The 24,272-nt window shown below is 39.5% G+C and overlaps 2 protein-coding genes and 1 long non-coding RNA gene across 5 annotated transcripts; 1 reads left to right on the top strand and 2 right to left on the bottom strand.

Moving 5' to 3' along the window:
* Positions 1-868: 868 nt before the first annotated feature.
* LOC117269540 (glycolipid transfer protein-like) lies at positions 869-4,635 on the bottom strand. Its single transcript, XM_033646605.2, has 5 exons — positions 4,428-4,635; positions 3,982-4,040; positions 3,715-3,848; positions 3,459-3,609; positions 869-2,106 (listed from the first exon to the last, which is right to left on the bottom strand). The coding sequence occupies exons 1-5, from the start codon at positions 4,528-4,530 to the stop codon at positions 1,924-1,926; spliced, it is 630 nt and encodes a 209-aa protein (XP_033502496.1). The 5' UTR covers positions 4,531-4,635; the 3' UTR covers positions 869-1,923.
* Positions 4,636-4,743: 108 nt separating this feature from the next.
* git2b (G protein-coupled receptor kinase interacting ArfGAP 2b) lies at positions 4,744-23,125 on the bottom strand. Of its 3 annotated transcripts, XM_033646601.2 has the most exons (20): positions 22,916-23,125; positions 22,231-22,364; positions 21,941-22,053; positions 20,450-20,555; positions 19,597-19,683; positions 19,372-19,502; positions 18,178-18,272; positions 18,031-18,076; positions 17,699-17,750; positions 17,523-17,595; positions 17,327-17,424; positions 17,106-17,217; positions 16,428-16,579; positions 16,166-16,318; positions 12,949-13,158; positions 12,701-12,790; positions 12,017-12,099; positions 10,051-10,206; positions 8,742-8,805; positions 4,744-8,460 (listed from the first exon to the last, which is right to left on the bottom strand). In XM_033646601.2, the coding sequence occupies exons 1-20, from the start codon at positions 22,965-22,967 to the stop codon at positions 8,251-8,253; spliced, it is 2,217 nt and encodes a 738-aa protein (XP_033502492.1). In that variant the 5' UTR covers positions 22,968-23,125; the 3' UTR covers positions 4,744-8,250. The 3 variants fall into 3 exon arrangements, with proteins under 3 accessions (XP_033502492.1, XP_033502494.1, XP_078017980.1); XM_033646603.2 differs by lacking the exon at positions 12,701-12,790; XM_078161854.1 differs by lacking the exons at positions 12,701-12,790; positions 12,949-13,158.
* LOC144458712 (uncharacterized) lies at positions 8,421-12,075 on the top strand. Its single transcript, XR_013488094.1, has 2 exons — positions 8,421-8,557; positions 10,123-12,075. It is a non-coding gene; the product is annotated as an uncharacterized LOC144458712 (long non-coding RNA).
* Positions 23,126-24,272: the final 1,147 nt, after the last annotated feature.

Genomic DNA, 24,272 nt, shown 5'->3' on the forward strand with positions numbered 1-24,272 from the left:
GTCCTCCTAAATTGGATGCTATAGCAGTAATGTGGTTTAGGTCACCATAGACATAAAACGCGCACCCATTTTAAGTAGTCCATTGCAAAACAAATAAGCTCGATGGCGTGAATAATGGCATTAGATGCACTGCTGGGAATAAAAACTGCAATATTCAATTGATGACCTCATTGCAGATAACAAATATTTCAGAGTTAAAGGTCAGTGGCTTTGTCATTGAGGCATTGTTGTAAATGATTTCCTGTCTTTAGCCTATTGTGCTCTGGTTTCGTTTGGAGCTTTTCCATCCTATCTATCAGCGGGGACAGGCCGGGCTGCTCTGCTGATAAACCTACAGGATTACAGACATGCTCCTCTTGCTCTCACTCAGAGACGATTAGCTCAGGCTCCTGAGGGAGAGGAACCAGAGCCACTCCGGCCTCTGGGACACACTTCAGATAAGTAAGACTGGGCAGAGGAATAGGTTGGTCGATCTGGGGGATTAGGAGACATGAAGAAGAGCGAGGATTTCCCTCCAATTTACTGCTGATGTTTGAGAAAATTTGTGTTTAAAATCATCCGTGTTAACATTTCTTTTCCTGCAATCAGCCTAAAAAATATTTGCGCTGAGAGCAAATTAAATCATGGTGCACCAAAAGAGCTTATGAAAATGCACATAGCTGCTCTTGCAAATTAACAAACGTATATCCGAACTGCTGTTTTGAGTGATTTAAGATCTCACTTGGCAAAGACTGCAACTGTATCTACACTGCATTTAGTGTATGATTTCAACTCGTGCATAATTTAAAATATTTCATGCAGTGCTGGCACCACAAATGTGATTAACAGACAAAAGCTGAATAAATACTGCCACCTAGAGTACAACTCATGAACTGTAGATAAGATTTTTATTAGTTAAGAGTAGTTCATTCATTTATTAATTCATTCATTTATTACTGAATTATTATTATTATTATTAATAATACATATCACACTTATTTTTGTCACACATTAAGATTTGGTGCTAAAAAAATTGTTCATAGTTTAAAATGCAAGAACAAACAGCCTATCTATAAGTATTTGTACAGAAAATGCAGATCTAATTAATAAGTTATTAATAAATGTCCACATGATGTGCTGTCTGCTCACATGAAAAACATTATTTGACATTGTAATGGTTATGTAAAAGAAGTTAAGTGAGTTCCGACAGGCTCAAAAAAGGCTGCAGAAGAATACATACAAAACAAACACAAGTGAACCACACCTTCTGCAAACACAGACAAACCACTGACTGCACACAAGTTAAGCCCTCGGAGGAAAAATAGTTCTGGCTCTTCTTACTTTTGCTTTGCCGGTAAAATAGTATTGCAAATACACAGATACTGAGCTCACTTTGAAAACACTGTGTATCCGTACAGCATCACCAAGGCATACGTGGATTAATGCACACCAAAAAATGAACAGTTAAAATTTAAAATGACTACTGGAGGCTGCTGCGACGAGGTCAACAGCAGAGGTAACTCCATGGCTCAAGAGGCAGAGGACATCTGAATGTGAGGCATCATCAGAATTAGTTTTCTGTAATATTAACAGTACTTTCAGTCTTGTATTCCTCTTTGGTGTAACAGGTGAGAAGCCACCTGTTAAATGTCATAAATAAAGCAGCAACCCACACAATAACATCATTCTGCGTTAGAGTGAGAGCAGCACTGTTACTTCAACAATCCTGTAGTAACTTGAAATTATATACAAAAACAGCACACAACCTTCTGCTATAAGAATAAATTTAAGGCATTTTCATCATTTTAAGACCAAAATATACAATAATAAGATTTAGTAAGGCATAATCAAAGTAATAAATACCACACTCAAAGAAAAAAAAACACACAATCTTATTAAAAACACCTGTGAAAACTGGACTTGTCTGACAGATGTCCAGGGACATCAAACAGTGTAGTCCAGCTCTGCGTTTAGATCTGCGTACATCTCGTAGATGGCATCTACAGTGGCGGTGTAATTAACCAGGAACTGACGCACGTTTGCCAGACAGACCTCTTCTTTCACTTCCTCTCCTTTTGACAGAGCTTTGAGGAAGTTTGATTTGTAGGGAGCTGCAAGTAACGCTACCTGCAACGGACAAAAAGAAACATTTAAGATTATCACATATGTGAGTAAAATAAGAAAAGTACACTTTAATACATGGTGTGGGTAGGGCTGAGTGATAGAGAGAATCAAATATCACAATATTTTTGACCAGACACCTCTATATGGATATTGCGAGGATATGACAGGATTGACTATTGGTGCTTTCTGAAAATATTTACAAAATGTTTGATCAATAATCATCAATATTGTGGATATAATGACCAAGTGGGTAAAGGAGAATAATAAAATGACATCACTTTACTGTAATGAAGCCTTTAAAACTAGGCAAAGGAAGCACAATATTATGATATCCAAAATCTGAGACAATGTCTAGTCTCACTATCATGATATTGATATAATATCAATATATTGTCCAGATGTAGGTAGGGGCACAACATTAACACGTAAAGTATAATGCAATAGCGAAGAATATGGTGTTGCTGGTGAACAAAATAACAGAAACACCTTATTTAATGCAATCCATTAATTCAACAACACAAACTACAGCTTCGATTAGCTAGTGTGGTTATTATATTGCCTGGGGTGTCAAACATAGGCCCCGGAGGAGAAACTGGTGGCAAAAATATGCCTGGATATGGCCATCATGGAGGCGAAGCTCCTGGACCAGCTGGTGGTACTCCCCGTGATCCACCCTCTTTTTTAGTGTCTCATGTACCCACACAGATCTCAGTTTCTCTGTGCCTGGCAAAGTATTTGCTGACAGCCTCTCACCCTCAACCAGAGCTAGAGGAAGTACCCTCTGCCTGAAAATCTTAGGAACTAGATGTTAATTACTGTCATGTAACTAAAATAAATAAATGGTAGATTAATTATATGGGAAGGTTAGAATAAGGAGGTGAGTCCGTGTGGCGCGCGTCGTGTTTTGCAAATTGCGAAACTGTTTCTGTGTGATTGCGGCCAAAGAGGTGCCAGATTTTTAGGAGCAAATTAAACAGTGAGTAGCTGATGCATGTAAAATGCTGCATCAGAGGCTTTTCACCCTGACCACAATTCAGTTCTCTGAAAAAACAAATACATATTGTGGTAGGATACTGAACATTGTGCAAAAATATTGTCCAAACGGCAGCTTTAGAATAAAATAATTTGCATCACACTTCTATCTTGCAATAATAATGATGGAATCGTATTGCTAAGGCAGGAAATAGTTAAAGTGCTTCTTCAATAGCTTCCACTTTAGTGTGGTGTGGTGATGCCAGTATTACCACACAGGAGTGGAAATGTATGGAAAAACACAGGCACTTAAGGTCAAGGTGACACCCCCTGATTATACAATAAATTATTAACAATAACAGGAAAGAAGAGATTTTCTTCACATTGAAAATCCTTTGAACAACCCAGCCATGGTATTTCTTCAGTGCCTGTTCGTAGGCTTTGGTGACATTAACCCGAATTAGGTTGGGGTTGTTCTCATCCACTTCTCCATCTGCCAAACTCTGCAGCAGGATTTGTATGAAACGGAGACCCCTGCAGGAGAGACCCAGTATTTAAAACTAATACTGTAAAATACAGTTAAGCAGCTGAAAGTTCAACATAGAGTGTGACATAACATTAAGAGCAGGGAGTGCTCACCTTTTCAGCCACATCAGAGCCAATGTTGCTCCAACTTTAGGCCATTCCTTCGCATGGGCTTCTCGCTCTGCAACCACAATGTCCTGCAGGGTGATATACTTGGCAGGATCCTTCTGATACACTGCTTTAATTTTCTGAAAAATGCACATTTGGGTTGAGTTTGCATTGCACAATCTCCATGTCATATTTAAGTATTCCTAACAGTGGTATAAACACCCCAGTGCACAAGCAGAGGCATAAAACTACACAGACGCAGCTGTGTCTTACCATTATATTGCCATTAATGTCTGATTTGATGACTGAAAATACACTTGATCCCAAGCAGTCTGGAAGAGAAACAGACATTTGAGAGCAAAGCAATAAAATATGAATGACTTCATCACACATGTCACAGGCTCAGAGGGGAGAGGGAATACAAATCAGCCTTTAGGTACAAACACAGAGTGGGGAAAATGCAGTGAATGCATAGTGTCAGTTAAAGCACAATGAGGCCAATGTGTGCTCTGTCAATGAGTAAACAAAGAGTTTCTCTATAGGCTCAACTGCCGCAGCTGGTTCGTGACCCAGCAGCTCCACTTGTGGTATGTGTGAAATAACCACGTCCTGGGCTCTGACTGCTGACAAGTCAAACATGTCAAGAGGAACAAGTATGAACCGCGACAACACACACTCTATCATGGTAAGTTATCGAGTTTAAGCGGATGTATACTCACCAAAAAATGCAGGAATATGAGACACAGTCTCCAGGAACAACTTTGTGTCCACCGCCTTGTCAGGAGGTAGATCTTTGAATTGGTTATCCAGTAAAAGAGTCATGGTCCCCGCCGTGTGAGCGCCGTGATAACGCGGGCAGTCGCGAGCAGCTTTCGGCTGAGAAGAACCCGGAACTCTTGTCCTTGTCGGATGGGTGGGGAAGCGCCACCAGCCCCTATCACTTTCGTCCTTCTCCAACAGGTGGGGAATTATACATGGGCGTGTTGAAAACCGCCGTTTGTCCTCGGTGCGTACACAAACACGACAAAGAGCCGCTTGAGGTATGAATTATACTTTATTAAACCTAAGGCAGGGATTGTTTTCAACCACAGAGGCAGTGGGAGGCTAGAAGTTACAGGGAGTTAATGTCAGGGTTGGAACCAGAGGTGGAAAGTTACTGAATACACGCAGTCATTTCTGTAACTACTGTGGAAAGTAGCTAATCAGTTCTTTCGGTTTATAATAATGTAGCACAGTAGATTACTCACTTATGGACCAATAAGAAAGACTTAAAGGGAGACCAGTGTTGGAAAGTAACTACTGGAACTACTGGCCTAATCAGGAAGATTTGAGATGATACCAGTGTTGAGGAGGAACTGGTTAAGGTGGCTGTTTGACAAAAGTTTCATAGTCTTGCACTGATAACATCAGTGCAATAAGGAAAAAAAAAGTAGGCCTTATTGGTGGCTCATCACAAGACAGTCTGTATGACTACTTTTCTCAGCAGACCACCATACAATAAATTTAAAAATATAGGGTCACAAAATAATAAACAAAATAGGTAAAAAGATCCAATAGTTGACAAAGGCAAACTCCTAAATATGAGACATAGTAACTAGTTACATGTAATTAAATTACAAAGTGAATACTAAGATACTACTGGGAAAAATATGTCATTAAATTGAAGTTATTAATAAAAAATATTTTACAGTAATAATACAGAATATGTGACATATAATGTTCATTCTGTTGCTTTGCATCTTTTTGCTATTTCTGGACATTTTTCAGCTTTACTGTCCTATTTAAAACACCTGTTACAAAAGTAATCAAATGCAATAAGTTACATTACTTTGATTAAGTCATTTAAAAAGTTACATTACTTATTACTTATCATTATTAACAGGGTAACTAGTGATCTGTAACCTATTACATTTCAAAAGTAAGGTTCCCAACACTGAGCGAGGCTATGTAATGTGAAAAAAGAAGTAGCATATTCTTTCTCTTACAAATGAAAAGAACTCATGAATAATAAAGTGCACTGTTGCTCAGTTCATTACACTCAGGGGTTTTGCCAAAACAGTCTTATGTGGTCTGGTAAGGCCTCCAACTTATTGGGACTAATTTTGCAAACTTTATATAGATGTTGAAGTGTAATGGACATTTCTGAGTTTACTGACAGGGTTCTGACTGTTCCCTACTTGGGCCACTATTACACTACATTTTAGGCTTTTACCATTATACTATGTGGCTACAGTTTTGCAATAAGAACATCAGTGGAAAAAGGAAAATGAATGACGGGATCCCTTATCAGACCACCATACAAAGGATAAAACAAAAAATATAGTTTAAAAAAAAAAAGATTTCAACAAAATAGGTAAAAATATACATTAATCAACAAAAGCAAACATGAAATGTAGTTGAAAGATCAATTTTAAGTCTTTTTTAAATGATCAGAAGACACTATAATTGTGTAATAACCTCTCCTGAATAAGATTTAAGGAAAATTTAAAGAAACACTTCACCTACAAAATTACCGTTTGTAAAACAATTAGTCATGCCATGCTACCTTGAATCATTAAGAAAAATTCCCGGTACTAAAAAACCTTACTATTGGAGTGTGGCTTTGAAGAGAGCATATATAAGTCTCACTTTAAGTTTAATTCTAATTTAAGTTTAATTCTAATTGTAAGATTTATCAAAGATTCATGTGTTCAGGAAGTACTGAGCTTACAACTTGATAAATGAGATCTGGATTGTTCTGCACGAGTTATGAGAGAGTTTGCAAACTGATGCTTTGATATAGTTTTGCTGTTGTTAAATGTGGTCGCCTATCGATCAATGAATTCATTAGCCATTTTCAATGGAGACATGCAATAAAAGCAAAGTTTTCTTCACAAATTAATGGTAACACGGCATAACTATTGATTCACAAATGGTCATTTTGTGGGTGAAGTATTCCTTTAATACTTAACCATGACACACTGCTGTTTGCGTGGAACGTTTTCTACCTCATTAGGTAGTCTTCTGAGAAAGCTTTTAAAGATGACAAGAAGTTTGCCACTTCAGAAATTACCACTGAATGTGAGAGAGATTGCAAATTCATAAAAGAGTTACAGCTGCATCAGCTCTTTCATGCTGACCAGATGTAACTATGCAACCGTCTTCAAAAGTGACACTTTATACTTTGCATTGAACATCTTCCAACACAGGTAACCTTACTTCTACTTGAGTTAACTGTACTCTTCTTGTGCTGGGTATTCTGGTTGTCTTTCCACCCCTGGTTGAAACTGATCTGGCTCACAAGAACGAGTGACACATTAGACCCGAGATCTACAACAGGTACTCTAACTTTGAGGGCACATTGACTTTATCAGTGATTGTAAACCATAGCTGTACGTATGTGACCACAGGCAGCATCTAACACACTGGAGTTACAGCAGCACATCAAATAAACAGAGATCACAAGTTGCCCATAACTTACTGCCAGCTGAGATGTCCCAAACCTCAGAACAAAAGTTAGTCTGTGCGGAGCATCATGTTAAACAAAAGCTTATGAAAATAAACATTGATATTTTCTTACAGGTATGACATACAGTTTATAAATAGAATAGCATTTGGGTTATTTTGATAAAGAATTACATTGATACATACATCTTATATATTTGCATAATGCTATTAAAATTGATTCAAAATGGATTTCACACGGGCCATCCAGGCCATTTCTGTGACAACTGCGCCCACACACGCATACACACACACACACCCACACCCACACCCACGCACACAACATCAGAAGTATGGCTGTAACATTTCAACTCCAAAAACTACCGATACTTTACTGAACAGTGGAATCACCTGCTGGAGCTGCTGGATGGAATGAAGGTTTGCACACTCTTGGTACTGCTGGCCTTACACGGTGCTCGACGCACTGAAGCTACTTTTATAATCACAGTTTGCTCACTAAACAAACGTTTAACTCTAAGCAAGTGGCGTCACAATGGTTCGAGATTAAAATACTGTCATTGCATCTTAAAAACATTTAAAAATGACTAAAAGGAAAATAAAAAAATGATGTCAGTGGTGTAGATTAAGGTTAATCTATTCTGATCCATGACGCCAGGTGTCTCGCAGACTTTTGTCCCCTCAGGCAGCTCAGCCACGCCAGACACCCAGCTTCAAGGAGCACAAATGATGACCTCTGTCTGGACAAGTACAATGTAGGAGGCTCATCTGCTTGTTGTTCTAATTGCTTTGTATATACACAACATTGTACTGTTGGATTTTTTGTGGATTATCTTTTTGTGAGGGAAGGAATAGTAACAGCTTCTGTCCTACAGCATAAAGATGTTTGATTACCATGATACAAAAACAACAAAATAAATACATGTTTTGATAGACCTGTAATTTTGCATCTTATTTTTTTTTTTTAAAGGAATGTACGGAAATGCTTACACTGATTAATTTGGGAAAACAAAAAGATGGTGTTAACACTGATTTAGTTGAAATTAGGAGCATCATTGATAATAAATTATACTGGTATCAGCAATGTCTTTGGGTTTTTAGTTAGTTGTTGTTTTCTTTGGTTGTCACAGTGACAAGTTGCTTGGCGGCTTTGGCAATGTCATATGCGCACTGGATGACCTGCTGAGTGACCAGCTGGATGTCCGATGGGCAGGGGTTGTGCTCCGCGGCCTTTTGGCACTCTCCGTGGAGCCGGCTGGCGCTCGAAGTGAGCAGACACAGAGACCCTCGCACGGTCTCCGAGGACGGCCTCTGTGAGGGGAAAGGAGGGATGATGGAGACTCGATAAGGGACTGACTTGACAACCCCCATAAATAAACCCTCATTGTGGTCAGCGGGCTGTGTGTGTGTGAGTAAACATAAAACAAAGTAATCCAATAAATGGTAAATATAAAACGAAGTAATGCAATGAGCAGGGCCCTCCCGATCCAAACAAGTAATACAAGATTGCCTTTGGCTGTTTTCAAACAAACAACAAATCCCTTAATTGCTCGGGGGGAGGGATGTCAAGCTGTTGGTAGGAGTCATCTTACCTTGGGAAACAGGGCGGCCATCTCTGTCACAGCCATGCAGATTTTCTCTGAACAAGGCAGGAAGCTGCGGGAGATAAACACAAAAGGCTGAATGGGTGACCAACCACTCCTGTGCAATATATCAAGCATCGATGTGAAACATCTACCAGTTTATGCAAATTCCCATTTAAGTAAACAGTTAAAATGTCTGCCTATCTTCTGTATGATTACGTGACTGAACTGAGATAGCCAGCTTGGGTGAAATGTGTCACAAAAGGTGCTAAGAATAAGCAAATACAACGCGGGTTAGTCGACAGCGCTGTGTTAAGGCTTCAAAATTAACTGCCTTAATTTCAGTCACACCAGATGAAACAATAAATACATCAACATCATGACTTATACTCAAACTGAAAGCACTTTTATGGGCCACAGAGAGCAATATCCTACCAGAGGAAGCCATAAATCAAGCTGTGAAGGCCTGCATTAGACCTGGAGAGATAACTATAGTATAAATATTAATTATTATACTATTTGTGCACATAATGTTTGGTTTGGAGCCACTTTGTAACAGTCAGCTACAACATTCCTCACAAAATTAAACACAAAAAAGGGCAACATTTCCATGAAATAACCTCATTAATACCTCTTCATAAAGCGGTCAGTGTCCATTTAAAAATATTTATACATATATTTAAACTGGAAGGAAGTAAAATGGTTAATATCTAACATCAAGATAAACAAAACAGGACAGTACAGTAATGTATAACTTAAAAACAGGAAATGAATACATGGATGAAACCTCATTGACTAACTCGCTGAGGATTTGGCAGCTCACAGGGGAATACATGACCGTGTGGTGTTTCCTGTCAGCTGTGTTTAAAAACCCAAGGCCTACCCCCAGCAGACATGCCATTTCTAGGCCACAAGCACAGAGGCCAGTCTGTGAGGCTAAATATCAGAGGCTTTCACTGCAGTTCTTTGAGACCAAGAGTGCTGCTGGTTCATGATATTACTGCAATCGCCTTGCAACTCAGGTGTAAATCTGTCTGTGGTTAGCTGGCTAGACTAAATGAAAGCTGGCAGAGCCCGGAGGACAACAATTGAAAACAAGTGACCGAGAAGCAGCTGAGACGGAGGACGGAACGCCATTTACCCTTTTTAAAGGACAGACAGAGTGACAGAAATACAGCTGTGTCTGAGTAGAGTTCAAGCTGCATTAAATAATGAAGAGGTCTGACTTTTACGAATCATTAACCAACTTTGAATATACTTGATGTTGACAAATTTTATACTTTTTACTTATATTACGTATCTATTAATCATAGACTACCTTTCATGTTTGGTCTCTTGGGCAGCTCTCAGAAGCTCCTGTATATTCTTAGTGATCTGCTCTGTCTTACAGATGACGTCCTCTGTGCATGGCAGGGTGGCATCTTCCTCAGCCTCCTCCCCAGGCTCCACTGCTTCAGAGGCTGGAAGAGGGCTGCTACAAATGAACAAAAAAAATGTTACAGCTTACAGCTATATGTACTCTAACTGGTTTGCAGTAAGTATACTGACTGTAAATTAAAGGTTCAAGGTCCAAGATTCAGTGGATTGTCATTCAAACATGTTAAAGAGCATGAGGGAATTAAATGTATTACCCAGGTCCAGCAGCATACAGAATAAATAACATTTAAGATAGATTTATTATAAATAATTAAGTAACCTAAAAGCCTATAATAAATACAACACATAGTTAAAACCAAGCAGCATGGTAAAGTGTGTAATAGTGCATCAACAGCTGCATGCAGTCGCAGCTGTATAAAGTGCAAGCCAGAGCATTCATAAGCCTCACACTAGCAGTGAGGATGCAGGCTGCAACCAAGTGAAACCTCTTCCGTGTGCCAAGTGTGTAGAAGGAACTACAGTGGCTGAAACAAAAACCCAAATGACCCGATGTAAAGTTAGGGCTTGGTTTGTTCATTGTGCACTGCTGTAGAAAGAACATGGCTATGTGGAAAGGGGCCTGCTCCAAATGTAGATATAAATGGCTCATTCTAAGGTCACAAAACCACCACAATCATTATGAGTTTCAGGCTCTTTTACACTAATAAATATGTACAATTTATGCGAATATTCTCCCCTAAATCCTACACACTGAACCTTTCAATAAAACTGAAAATAATATAACAGTCGTTGACGTAAAAATAAATAGTGGAGAACTGGATCCATTCATTTAAATCTACTCTACAAATAGTTGATAACAGTGTCAATCATCAGCCCTACATGTGCGTAAAAGGCAAAAGAACAACCGAAGGCCACTGGCTCTGTCTCGTGTTGATTTTTTGCAACAGGTAGCTTACGTCAGACAGGTGCAAGTCCTAACATGTTTAATCAGTCCAGTACAGCCAGACTGTTCCAATCAGAAACTCTTTCTCAAGATATGTCAAAACTAATATTAGTCTAGCTTGTTGCTCACTGTTTGTGTGACCTTTAACTTTGTAAGCTTCTGCAACAATGATGTCATAATCTGCAGCACCAGAAACAAGAAGAAAAATCGTCCCATTTAACTTGAGTTCAAAGTTCATTTCTTACTCCATCGCTTCACTTCCCTTTAACATTTCTATTTCAGTAAACACTGCGTACATCCTGTAACTATGAGATGCATGATATAAATCACTTTAAAGAGTTAGTGTTTAACAAAAATAAATAAATAAAACAATTTTTGAATTATCTGAAGAATCAAATTATGTATGAAGGTACAAAAATTAATTGATTCTATAAGTGGTACTTATTATTATTGCTTTGTTTTATCTTAAACTATTTACCTATTCTTTTATTTTTTTAAGGGTGAATTTTTATTTTTTTACTTACTTATATTATTTTTATTATTTTTTTTACCAATATGTTTTCTCATGGGTTGAAATATTATAATATTATCGTACCACAAGGACTGTTTTTGAAGGCATAGTCATCTAACAAATGTTTTATCTGTATTTAAATATTTTGTCACTTTACCTTCAAAGAAAAAGGGAGAAAAAAAAGAAACACTTTGTAACTACGATGTGATGAAAGAAATGTGCTCAAATTTTGTACGAAATAAAAATTTTAAAAAATATATTTGAAGAAACACATGGCATTTTTTGTGTGGTAACACTTATCAAAATATACAAATATTTACAAACGTTTGCCGTGAAAACTGTGTTTAAAATCCACAATTTTTTTAAAAACATATAAACAACAAAATCCAAAATGAGTTACACAATCAGTGCCATTTTGCAAAAGGTGGGTACAAAGCTAAGGCACGTTCTTACCCAGTCTCCTCCAGTTCAGAGTGGTTGGGCGTAGTGTCGTAATCATTCTCCAGCATGATACTCTGTCCTTCCAGACTGCAGCCCTACAGAGGCATCGGTAGATTACCATCAATCAACTGTTTCTGATTATATATACTTTATATGATCAACACAAACACAGTACCAGAGCAACTGTAGGCACATACAAATCAGAATCATGCATTTCTGAAATCAAACACATGTTGTCAACATTTGGTTTCAAAGCAGATGAAGAGAAAAAGACAGGAAACATCAATCCAGGTCACTGTGCTGGAACAGTGGATGCGATTAGTAGATGCGAAGAAATCCTGATGTTTACTGTGGGTGCACTTATCAGTGGCTGTGACTAATAAGCACATTGTGATTTTTCTTTCATAGATATTGGACTCCTCTGTCTGATCAATCAAACAGCTTTCTCTGGTACAACATCTCATCATCACTTTGGCTTTAACCATAGCTGCTTTGGCTCAAGTAAACATCCAAAGTTGTCCAGATAACTGAACTGAAGCAGAGGCACTGTGGTGCATGCAGGCAGGCAGGCGATACTGATACAAAGCAGTTTGAAGACAGAGGTCAGGAGAGAGAAGACTGTGGGATCAAGCAGGGGGACAGGTTTCGCCGTCCCCCGGGGCTGCCTCTGAACCGAGGGGAACTCAAGTACTTAACCCTTCGAGATCGCTCATCCCACGACCAGGACAGGGAAGAGGGGAAGGTAGGGAGGGAGGAAGCAGCCGTCCCCAAAGGACCCCTCCCAATCTAGAAAGGGGTCAAACCAAGTTGAGCATACTCTAATGAGATGCAATGAATGAATGACTTAATGAATGAATGAAAAACCAACACCAGCCCCAAGCCAGGCATCATCATTATGTCTCGGGATGGCAATCCAGCAGGAACATTGGTGCCTCTGTGCTTACATTGGTCGGGAAGGGTTGTAAAATGACTCCGTCCTCATGCCGAGCTGTTTCGACTCGGTTGGGGTACTGCCTCGGAGAGGAGCCTGTCTCGTACATGGACATGGCGCGACCTCCGCGGGGTGGGTGTCGACCAAAGGGCCCCTGGAGGTGTTGTTGTCCGCTGGGGGTTTGCCATCGCAGTGTTGTGTTTTCAGTCTGCAGGGAGTTCAGCTGAAGGGAACAAAACATCTTTCAAGTCAGCTCTAGCTGGGGGATGATCTCCTTACAAAAGCTCGGCCAGACATCAATAATAGAGTAGAATACGGCTAAGCCTCTGGGAGAGGCCCAATTCCTCTGTGTTGAGTTTATCATCACCTCTGTTTTGTTTTTGGTTTCTCTTCTAAGTTTTTCTCACAACAGAAGGGTTTGTTCTTTTACAAATGCTGACACTGTGTTGATAACAACACCTGAAATACACATTGAGAAAGTGCAGTATCAGTGATTGCCCTTATTTACATGTAACACACTTAGAAACTGAAAAGAGCCAAGGAAACATGACTTGTGCAGCTTTCAGTCTAAATATGTAAATTATCATAAAGACAACATATTAACTTTGGGGACATAAGATAAAGTACAAGACCTATGATGCGTGAAGAGCAAAGACAGAGAGGTCAGAACTACCAGGCTAACACAAAAGGGGTGTTGCCTACAGTTTGGTCCCTTTCTCTAATTAATGTGTCTGACTGTGACAATAAACAACACATGAATATTAAAAGAGGAGATTTAAGAGGCTGTTTAACTGATTTGTTCGGAAATGCCTTGGGGTCCCACTGTGTCAGCACTACAGGTTTTGGTGGGTGCAGATAAGAAACTGGAATGGCCATTTTTGTCAGATAAAAAAACAGTATGGTTGAGGAGTAAATAAACCCGCAGGAGGAGGCAGCACATTATGTTACTTTCTCTCAGACAGCTGAGGAGAGAAACAAACTGGGTGCTGGAGAACTGTGACGCATAAAAGAAAGCCAAATGATACACTGCCATCTCCCAAAATGGGTGCGTAGGTGACAAACCTTGTCTTTTTTTTAACACAATATATTTTCTAAGCATGCAAATTTGGTCTGTCCCTACGGTGATACACTTGGCAACACTATCAGGCGCTTAAGTATCTAGTAGCAGCAACTGAGGATGGGCAAACAGAGAAATGATTAGGGAAAGGTAACATTAAGATTTTATCGATACTACTACTTTCTTGAGAGCAGCAACAGTATTTTTTACAACAGCAAAGTCACTATATAAATAACATTCCTGACATCACAATACTGAGTGAAGTGAAGGCTTGTGTTTACAAATCACTGTAAAGTCACTCCTCCTGTCCTCTGTCCTGCTCCCTCTCTGCTGATTTGTTCACCACGTGCGGATAACATTAGCGCTGGTTTAGAAAGAGAGGGCTGTTTGCATCAGCTGACAGCTTAGTTTAAACGTACTGCCCAATTTTAAGGTAAGGAGCAAACTAAGCCTAATGCTTATACTACATACAGACAACTGCCATTTTAGCTTATGTGTAACAATCTGCTATTAGCCAAACTAGCGTGCTGTTTACACGTGCGCTGATAAAGCAATGGTTTTTTACTTGTGACGATTTAATTGCACTTGCAGTCACGAGTGTAGCTGCCATCAACCCGAGTAATTTTTGAGTTATCTTCAACAGCCTCTCTGCTGCGCACTGACTTTACTCCATTTTGTGTGGGGGGGGGTGTGTGTGTGTATGTGGAAGGGTTCAGCCCCGGCCCAGAGCGCAGGTGAGAGGCTGCAGGGTGATAATGAATTAAAATAAGTTATTAAAAAGTACTGATAAAAGAACCGATAACATTGGAGCTTATCAATACTACAGTCTTTGATAATGTAGCCCCAGGGCTCATTTAATACCTTGTTTCGATACCCATCCCTTATAATGATAGTGTGGTTGCCTGTGAGAGAATACAATCCCATTAATACTTAGTCACTTAGACTAAAAACAATCAAACTTACTCATTTGGACGAAGTGTAAATCTGATATTTAGACAGACTGGATAGCTGTCAGATACCGATAAAAGCTAATGCCTCCCAGAGACATTTGAGTCAGATTGAAAAGTGATTGCAAAACACTTAAAAGATTTATATATCGCTGTATTTGGTAGAAATGTATTGGCATACAGAATAGTGAAAACAGTCCACACTAGGGTGGATATATTTTGCTGAATTACCAGGATGTTGTGTCAAGAAACAGTTGCTGCTGTTGTATTTTTTCTAGCGTCATTAAGTATTGGAGGATGGCAGAAATCTTAACAGAGGAGGATTTCCTCAAAACCTCCGCAAGTAAAACAAAACAAAACAAAAAAACATGCATGGCTAAGTACCACTGGACGATCTAGTTTAAGAGATAAAGAACTGGGTGATGTAACATGCTTGGAAAAAATCTATAGAGATTGTTGCCAATGCTTGCTACATGCCTGGAGGTGTCAGGGATCCAATTTAATGACACTTGTGCAATGGAGAGGACAGAGTTCCTAACTCTGGTGATTCACCCACACTCAGACTCTAATTACTGCAACATTTAGGTAGTTTGTGGCTGGTGGCTGCAGGATGGTTCTATAGATTTGCAGTGATGGATCATAATGTCCTCTGTGATTACAAATCTGACTTGTGACTCAGTTTTAAACCATAAAGAATTATAACATCCACTCTTGTGTTGCCGTTTCACTGAGCAGCATAGCAGAGGAAGTCTGGTGATTGTTAATTATTACCACAGGAATTTTACCCCATCCAGAAACATAGCAGCCATGTTCTCTGTAGCAGTGAAGAATTTCAATTGAAATTCCAACACGTATTGCATTATGACCTTATGGCATTTTCACCCACTTATATGTCAAAATCTGGTCTTCACTGCAACTGCAAATTCTTACACTGTATAATTTATACATTGTATAATTCTAAAAAGAGAGGAGGCAATGTCTGACACATTCAAACAGGCATGACCTCAACATAAATTACTAATGTATGTGGGGGAAATCAAATTACTACAAGTCTCTGGTAACATGGGGGAGGATCAAGTCTTGCACACACAGACTTATATTTTCACACTAATTGTGTTTTAGAGCTACAGTAAGAGGAAGTAAAGGCTACCGACACGAGCAAGTGTCACGAGCAAAAGAAAAGAGAATAAACTATCTGCAGTATAATTATATATGAAATGATATACCTTGCTCTGCATCGACCGCAGCTCCTCACTGAGGTGACAATTGACTTTAAGAAGCTGCTGTATTTTGGCTTCAGATGCAGTGAGGGCACTCTTCACCTCCATAAATTCCTGCACTGTGATAGGTCCGTCAGAAAGGTCAGACGACTCTGAGCTCTGCAGCAGAATGTGACATAGCATAGGAGCACATTTGATGAGTTTAAAATGCAAAGCAAGGAGCTGCTTTAAATATTGTAACAGTAGTAGGTTCAAACAAGACATGAACCTTGGTCCTTCCATCGTTGCAGCTGTCCCCACAGGTGGCCTCTTGCACTGGATCTTCATCTGATGCCACGCTGTCATAATCAGGCTGGTCATTGTCCTGGCTCTCACTGTTGTGGCGACTGTTCATTCCCTGAAGGATCAGCTCCACATTTTCTGAGGGCACACCACCAGATCAAAGCACTGGAGATCAAACAAGCCCTGCTGGCTACAGCCTGCTTTATAAATCAAACAGCTCAAGGAGCACATTTTATTTTCATTCACTGCATCCAAAAATCAGGGCTAGCTCTCATTTATTAAACCCCTAACAATCAAACCGGCTGTGATGTGGTCTTCTATAATTTAAGAACGTAGGCGTTTTCATTATTAAAGCCCCAATTCACAATCTGTGTTTGGCACCACTTCTGCACAAACATCAGTACATATGGTCCACATTCTAATGGTGGCCTATATAACTGAGCCCACATGGTCCACATTTATATGCAGTAGTCAACACTGAGTTCCTGCATCTTATTTGCAACCAATTTAGGCTCTCTTCACTGCTTGTTCTTTTTTTTTCTTGTGCGTATATGCTAATGAACACATTTACTGCAGTACAAGCATTAATAAAACCCAACACAAGAGTGCATTAGCAAGGAAACTCAAGGTCTGTTAAAACTAAAAACTGAAGGATATACTGTACCTTTGGGACTGTCGCAGGAGTTACCCCACTGCCGTCGCTTAGCGTCAGTTAGAATATCAATAACCAGGGTGGCAAATTCATGAGCACTAAACCTCGCCAATTTCTGACGACCCTGAGGAAACAAATGCATCAAGATACAAACAGAAAAAAAATACGGCAGCACTGTTAGATCCAGGATTCACACAAGAAACTGAAGTTTAAACCACTGGTGCATCACTTGCCTGGTTTCTGGTAGATGAGTACTCTGGATTGACAGGCAGAAAAGGCACAACTGTGGTGTCTGTTACGAGTGTGCTGTGGTTCTGAGTGGCCAACCACACTGAAAAAGCACAAAACAAGATATAACGTTAAAGATAGAAATTCAAATACAGGCATAAAAAGCTTTATACATGATATATTTTTACAAGTCAACCTCACCTGCATCTGTTTCTCTTCTGTCAACTTCATCATAAACATCCATGGCGAGTTCTTCAAACTGATGGTTACTTAGCTGGAACAATATAAAGCAGAATTTCTGGTTGACATCTGAAATAATTGAACAGCAGCTTAATTTTGGCCTTTTGGACCTTGAATCACATGTAAAAATCTCTCACCGACTGGAGCTTCTTTTTTGCAGCTTTTGCAAATTCTGACAAATCCAGGCTGCTTTGGGCAGAAAAAAAATCAAATTTATAGATCTGCTGACAAAATTCCACACAAACAAGGCGACAGACAATGGTAAAACATACTTACTTATTTCTTATCCATCAAAAGAATGCAGCATAGGAAAAACAAGATCATTATTTTAAGTACAACATATAGCACTGACTAGTAGCCAGGAGCCTGTCGGAGCCGATAGTATCATTTGGGATTGTTTTCTGTGCATTAAAAGATCTTGGCTCTTGTAACTAAAAGATATGAAACAAACTTAAAACATCAGTATTACCTGTCTGCCATCTGTGGAATGATGAAGTGTTGCCCGTTTCTGTGATCTACAACACAACATGGACATGATCGTGAGCAACTACCATTAAAAACAAAACCTTCAGCTCCAAAATGCCGTGCAGCAGCTACACTTGATGCACCAACTTACCTGGTCTTCTACCACAAAGGTAAAATGTTAACCGGTCAGTGAGTTCATACTGTATCTCCACTAGCCTCTCTGCCAGCTCCTGATGCCCAGCTTGTCTGCACAGATTAGAAATAAAAGGTTGTGTTTCAGGAATATGGCATTATGCTATGGCTACCGAATGCCTCACGTAGGATATCGTGAAACTGAAACTGTGTGTCCACAACAATTCCTTTTTAATTAAGAGGGTGGAATTAACTCAGTGTCTAAGTAATGAGCGTAAAATTGAAATAGAAAGTGTGTAGGGGTACGCTGGCCATAGTGACTAATCATGCTTAGACTTATGCCACAAACACCATGAAGTATATCATTTATTTCCTCACATTGCTGTGAAATCTAAATTGTCTTAATCAAATATCTGTTTTGTAAATTATGTATACTAATGTGTAATATGACAAACCCCTGTCAGCTCCAGTAGTTTCATCTTTTTTTATCTATTCTTTATTTCTAGGTGTTCATTCCAACTTTTGCTCAACAAAACTAGTCAAGCTGAGTCAGCTAACACACTGTGTTATGGACTTTTTTCCTTCACCCCCTGCCTCAGTTAGTCATACTCTTATTGAATTACTAAGACTCTAACAGAATGCCACTGTGTCTGTGTCTAATGTTCATTGTAGTGCTAGAAATGCTAAATATTTTAGCCATGTCAGATGAAGTGTGTTTTTGCCCTTGGTTTCTAACTACACTTTTTCAACCCATTTTTGTTTTCTTACTGTCACTCCCCCTTCAAGTCATTATTTGCATCATTTCCTTATTAAGACCTCAATGTATGAATAGTACAAGTTATACACCGTTTCTGTGTGCACTACGACTGTGTTCAGTCTCCAAAGGATGTGTATCATTTCCTGTAGCACAGCCACCACTGAGCTGGGCTGTGTCTGTTAAGGCGATGCTTGCAGAAACACTAAAAGTTAGTCATGCGAACAGCAACAACAGTAAAAACTGTTGGCAGTTTGCAAAGTTTTTCAACATCGCCAACAGTGTGAGATTAAACCACAGTGCACCGGAAATCAAGGGTGATGGAGAAAGGCTGTGAACTTACTCTGACTTTTGCCATCTCTAGAACTGTAAGGTGTTAGTGACATTATATAGTGTTGGTACAGACTTCCCACTGCTCATAAAAAAAACATTTTATAGCAGAACAAATTCAAGTCTTACCTTGCATAATCAATGGGGGTCTTTCCACTGGAGTCCAGAGCCCCGGGATCAGCTCCATAAACTGCCAACAGTTCTGCTTGTAACATTTGTCCTGCCTTTGCTGCTATGTGTAGTGGAGTGTTCCCTTTCTCCTGTGGTCCCCAAAACAACACAGTGATGAAGCATTAGTATCATGTCAACTTTAAAATTGCAAAATGTGCTCTTTGTTTATTCCACAACACTTACTGGATGGAAGAAGTTGGCCTGTGCTCCCAAAGATAAGAGTCTTAGGCAGGTCTCCAGATTTCCGGTCCTAACACTGGAGTGGAGTTGCTGAAAGGAGATAAACAAGTGGTTTGATTGTGATGTCAGTACACACAGAATGCCTAGATACACCTGCCCAGAGCTGAGTGGCATTGTGGTATTTTTCTGCTGGCATCATTTTTAAAAGGTGCACAGACATGACAATATACATTCATGGGTGCATTACAGACAACAGCAGATTTTATGCCTTCTGTGCATACACCTACATGCACCTCTCTCTTTCTAAATCACAAAGACTTTCCTGTTAATCAACCATAAATGGCTATTGAAATGCCTACTACTAATAAGCATATAATCCAGCTTGTCCTTAAATTATATGCAAGGAATAAATAGAGAATTCAGAACACAAATCCAAGAAGAGACTGAAATAGATGCAGCAGTCACAAGACTTGAGGTCGATAGATTATACTACATGATAGTCACAGTCTTAGCGTGACCAGTGCAAAAAATTGTAAGTGGCAGATGTCACAGCAGCACTGCTGCTAAATATCAATCTATAAATAAGCAGAACCATTTCCGAAATTTCAGGGAAGTGGTCACATATCACAGTTAAAAACCAAAAAGCACTTGTTGTGCAATGGTAAAAGAAGTGAGTGCCACTTAGTAGTGTTCAGAAAACTAACGTCTGGCTTTATTTCATCACACCACCATTAGTTACACTTCATGAAGCTTATTCCTCATGGGACAATGTTGGATTATTATTGCATCTAAAAAAAATACTGGCAAATAAAGAATGGAGAGAGGTTAACACTAAAACCAGAGACATTGTTCTCACCTTGCTGAGGTCTTTTGCGGTTACACTGTCATCTTCCCGACAAGGCATCCGATGGACATACGCCAACATCTGATATTTGGCCTTGATGAATTCTGTCTTGTTCGGACTGGAAAACAAGACAGATACTTATATTTAAAACCAAGAACACTAGAAATCTGGACCACCATTGCTATTTTCAGGTTACTATCTTCTCATATAATCAACTATATGTTTGCTTAAGACAAAAGCCATCAAACATATCTCAACTGGGAATGTCCTGATGTCTACTACTGAAATCAAATACGGCATCCGTGAATTGAAAATAGGGTATTTGATTGGTGGCAAAGCAATTTATTTATTTAAGCCATTAATTATTCCACTATATCATTTAACATGATTCTGGATACCTTTCTGTCCCTTAAACTGAAAAAAGGTTCCCCATTTCAATTAAGGCTGCAAATTCATGGAGACATTCTTATCCGAACTCTAACCATATCTTTCCTTCCTCACTGTCATATGACCAACTTTGTCTCTGTTGATCTCTGTACAGACAGAGGACAGTATAGTATCCTATACTAGTGGGGAAGCCAACAATAAAGCCTAAATTGTTTTTAATGTCAATAAACAATGACAAAACTCCACCCGAGCCCTAATATCAATACTAGAATACTTCCTTGTTTTGTGAATGAAGGAAGTTGAAGCAGCTGCAGAGTCTGTGTTAGCAACTTAGCAACTTACACAACTCCACCCTGATAGTCCCCGTACCATCAGAGAGTACAAACCCCCGGGAAGGGACCTGCTGTTTTACACCTGAGTCTATCCTACAAGTCCTCTGGTCAAACACAGGTTTAGTTTCTGAGCTCCTCAAAAGGCTTTAACTCCCCTGAGAATTTCCCCAATAAGACACCCAAATAAGAGCATTCATCCTGAAACCTTTATTTGGGATCAAGGATTACTGTCTCCTGTTTGGTGCAGTGCGTACTCTCTGTCTGTTTCTGTCTGTTGTCTGGTGATTGAATGTGTTTGCTCAGAGTGTGAGGGTCGGGCTCAGCGTGGCTGTGTTTATATGTGGCTGGCTGTTTATCTTTACTGCACCAGGCAGACACTGGAGCGACACAGTGTTTATACCTGGCAGAAGATGTGGGTGACTGCATCACATCTCTCATTTTGTTTTTTGTTATGTCTTCTGGGTTACAGTATGCATGTGCTGCTTATTAAAAAACATTTAAAATAAAGGAAAAGCTGCATTAACACTTTAAAATTCACTTTCTTGCATAGTCATTCAGCTCCTATGCATTTCCCATCTGCACATCTACAGATCAAGTCACGCCATTTAACAGAGTTACTTGAGACTGACTGGGCCATGAGTCATGCCATAGCACAGAGAACCAATTATGCATGTTCACTGACCTTAACCGTGAAAATCAATGTTGCCAATAGAGTTTTATATCAAAGCCCAAACAAGCATATCAAAATCGGCATTGATCCATTAAAATCCCTAAATGCACTTACTGAACTCGGTCCTGGGGGTTGGCTTTGCGCTTCCCACTCACTGAGGAGGAAGGGTCCAGAAGGCTATGCTCCCATATGGAATTAGCTCCATTGCCATACAGTGTCTGGACCATCTAAAACATGAAACCACAGAACAGTTAACCTTAACCCATATGCATAATATATAAGGTTGCCCTCTAGTCATTTGAGGTGTTTGGTTGTGCATACGCTGAATAATCTATCACATTAGATTCTATGCATTTGCATCTTGATGTCTGGTGTATGTAGGGGCTGTGTCCTTGTATCATCACCTGTAACTGGGAGGGTGGCCACGAAGAATGAGTCAGATGTCGGACTTGAGAGCTGTGTCGCCCCAGACCTCGATGGATGCTGCAGCACTCATCGCAAATCAACACACCCCTGTTGACAGAGGCCCAGCGTGGCTCTGCAATAAGATGCAAATGTTAGTTAACCTCCCAGTCTAATGTTAAATGGTTAATAACGTTCACTTTAACACACAGTTACACACGCTATATGACAGCAAATTACACCTCCAGGTTAGCTGCTTCCTGATGTCTTCGACACATCCAAAAATCACAATCACAAATGCAACCAGGCGTGGGTCTGTTGTGCGACAACACCAAGTTAGCTACTTGTAAATTAGTCTTCGCAAGCTAGCTAAACAAGCTAATTTATGTGGTTAAGCTAACGTTAACCCGACGTTGACGGTTAACCACTATAAACCATCATTTAAGCAAAGAGTTTCAGAAGCAGACAAGTTAATGTGATAACACAGACAAAACAGACACGACATACGTGAGAAAACGTTTCCCCATGAAGAACATTTACAATCACGACAGCTACCAATCACGTTAATTGCTAATCAGTTACCGGCGGTTGGTAACGGTAACTAGGTTAGCTAACTGGACGTTAAGTTGTAGTGAGGGGTTAGCTGGTTAGCTAGGCAGCTAAAAGCTAGCTTGTTTGACATCCTACCCGGAGCACTGCAATCAGCGCAGACCTCTCTGCTTCGTACTCGCTTTGACATCCCTTGATAGCGCTCCTTAAAGTCCAGGAAAGACAAATATATAACGGATACGTTACACCGTAGCTACACTAAGATAAGACGGGACTGCCCGCCCTAACAGATTGTATTCACCGATTGTAGCAGGCAAAGCAACTGAGTGCTCGTATGCCCCCCCTCCCCTGCTGTTGAACAAAGCAGTGTCCCATTCCAACACGCACGCAGCCTCCTTGTCTACGTCCTTGTCCGCTTCCTTCCTTGTTTTCTTTTATGTCTATCCTTTGCAACTTCGTATAGTGAACTCGCAGCATAAAGGTTTCAAAGGTTATAAAGAGGAAAATCTTGTGTCTGGGCAGCCTGCAGAATATAATTTACAATGTTTATCAGCATCTGTTCTCTCCTTTCCTCCAGTTTTGGAGAGTAAGTCACTCAAGGGCATGGAAATGGGGGGGGTTTAAGGTCCCTTCCTGAATTAAACATCAGAGACTGATTTTCCTGCATTCTTCTAATTTTATGCACCAAATGTTGCCTTTTTTGCATCAATTTATTGTGTAAATATCTTAAATTTTGTCAAAAAATAAAAGTCCTCTGCTACATCCATGTTTTTATTTGGGGGGGGACAAATGCACATTTTTGAAATACTGCGGGAATGTGTCCCCTGCATCCCTGAAATCTACACATATGCATTCACTCAAGTACAGTAGGTTTTCAGATTATCCAACTTTAAACCTGTACTGCATCACATTTCAAATGGGATTATCTTACTCCATTACCGTTATTTGACAGCTTTTACCCTAATTATAGTTACTTTGCTATACTTTGTGAGATTTCACACTATGACCATCTCATAAATATGAGAGATTATTAAATATGAAGCTAACCAACAATAGTTTGGTTGAAATTTGTTCTGCACTGACCAGCTACAACATCACAATGCTGCTTATACATGAATGTATCAGTAATATCAATATTTCCTATGTGCAATAATGTAAATTTAACAGTTTAACAGTTTTTTTAGCTTATAGTGTTTATTTAGGCTATGTATTACAGCTTTCCTTTTTATACTGATGCCTCTTGTTATTGCTGCTGTAGCACTGCAAATCCCCCCACTGTGGGACAATGAATGGATTATTTTATCTTAATATTAATACATAATAAGAATTTAATATGCTAAAATGGACTATTCTGAATAATAAGTACTTTTCCTTTGATATTAAAGGGCATTTTGCTGACAATACAGACCTGAAGGATTCAGATCATTTTTAGTATATCTCTGCATGTTCAAAATGCATCCTATATCGGCGAGATTTCACGGCCTCCCACTTCATG

The sequence above is a fragment of the Epinephelus lanceolatus genome, chromosome 19 (assembly GCF_041903045.1).
Source record: "Epinephelus lanceolatus isolate andai-2023 chromosome 19, ASM4190304v1, whole genome shotgun sequence".
NCBI classification, from domain to species: Eukaryota; Metazoa; Chordata; class Actinopteri; order Perciformes; family Serranidae; genus Epinephelus; species Epinephelus lanceolatus.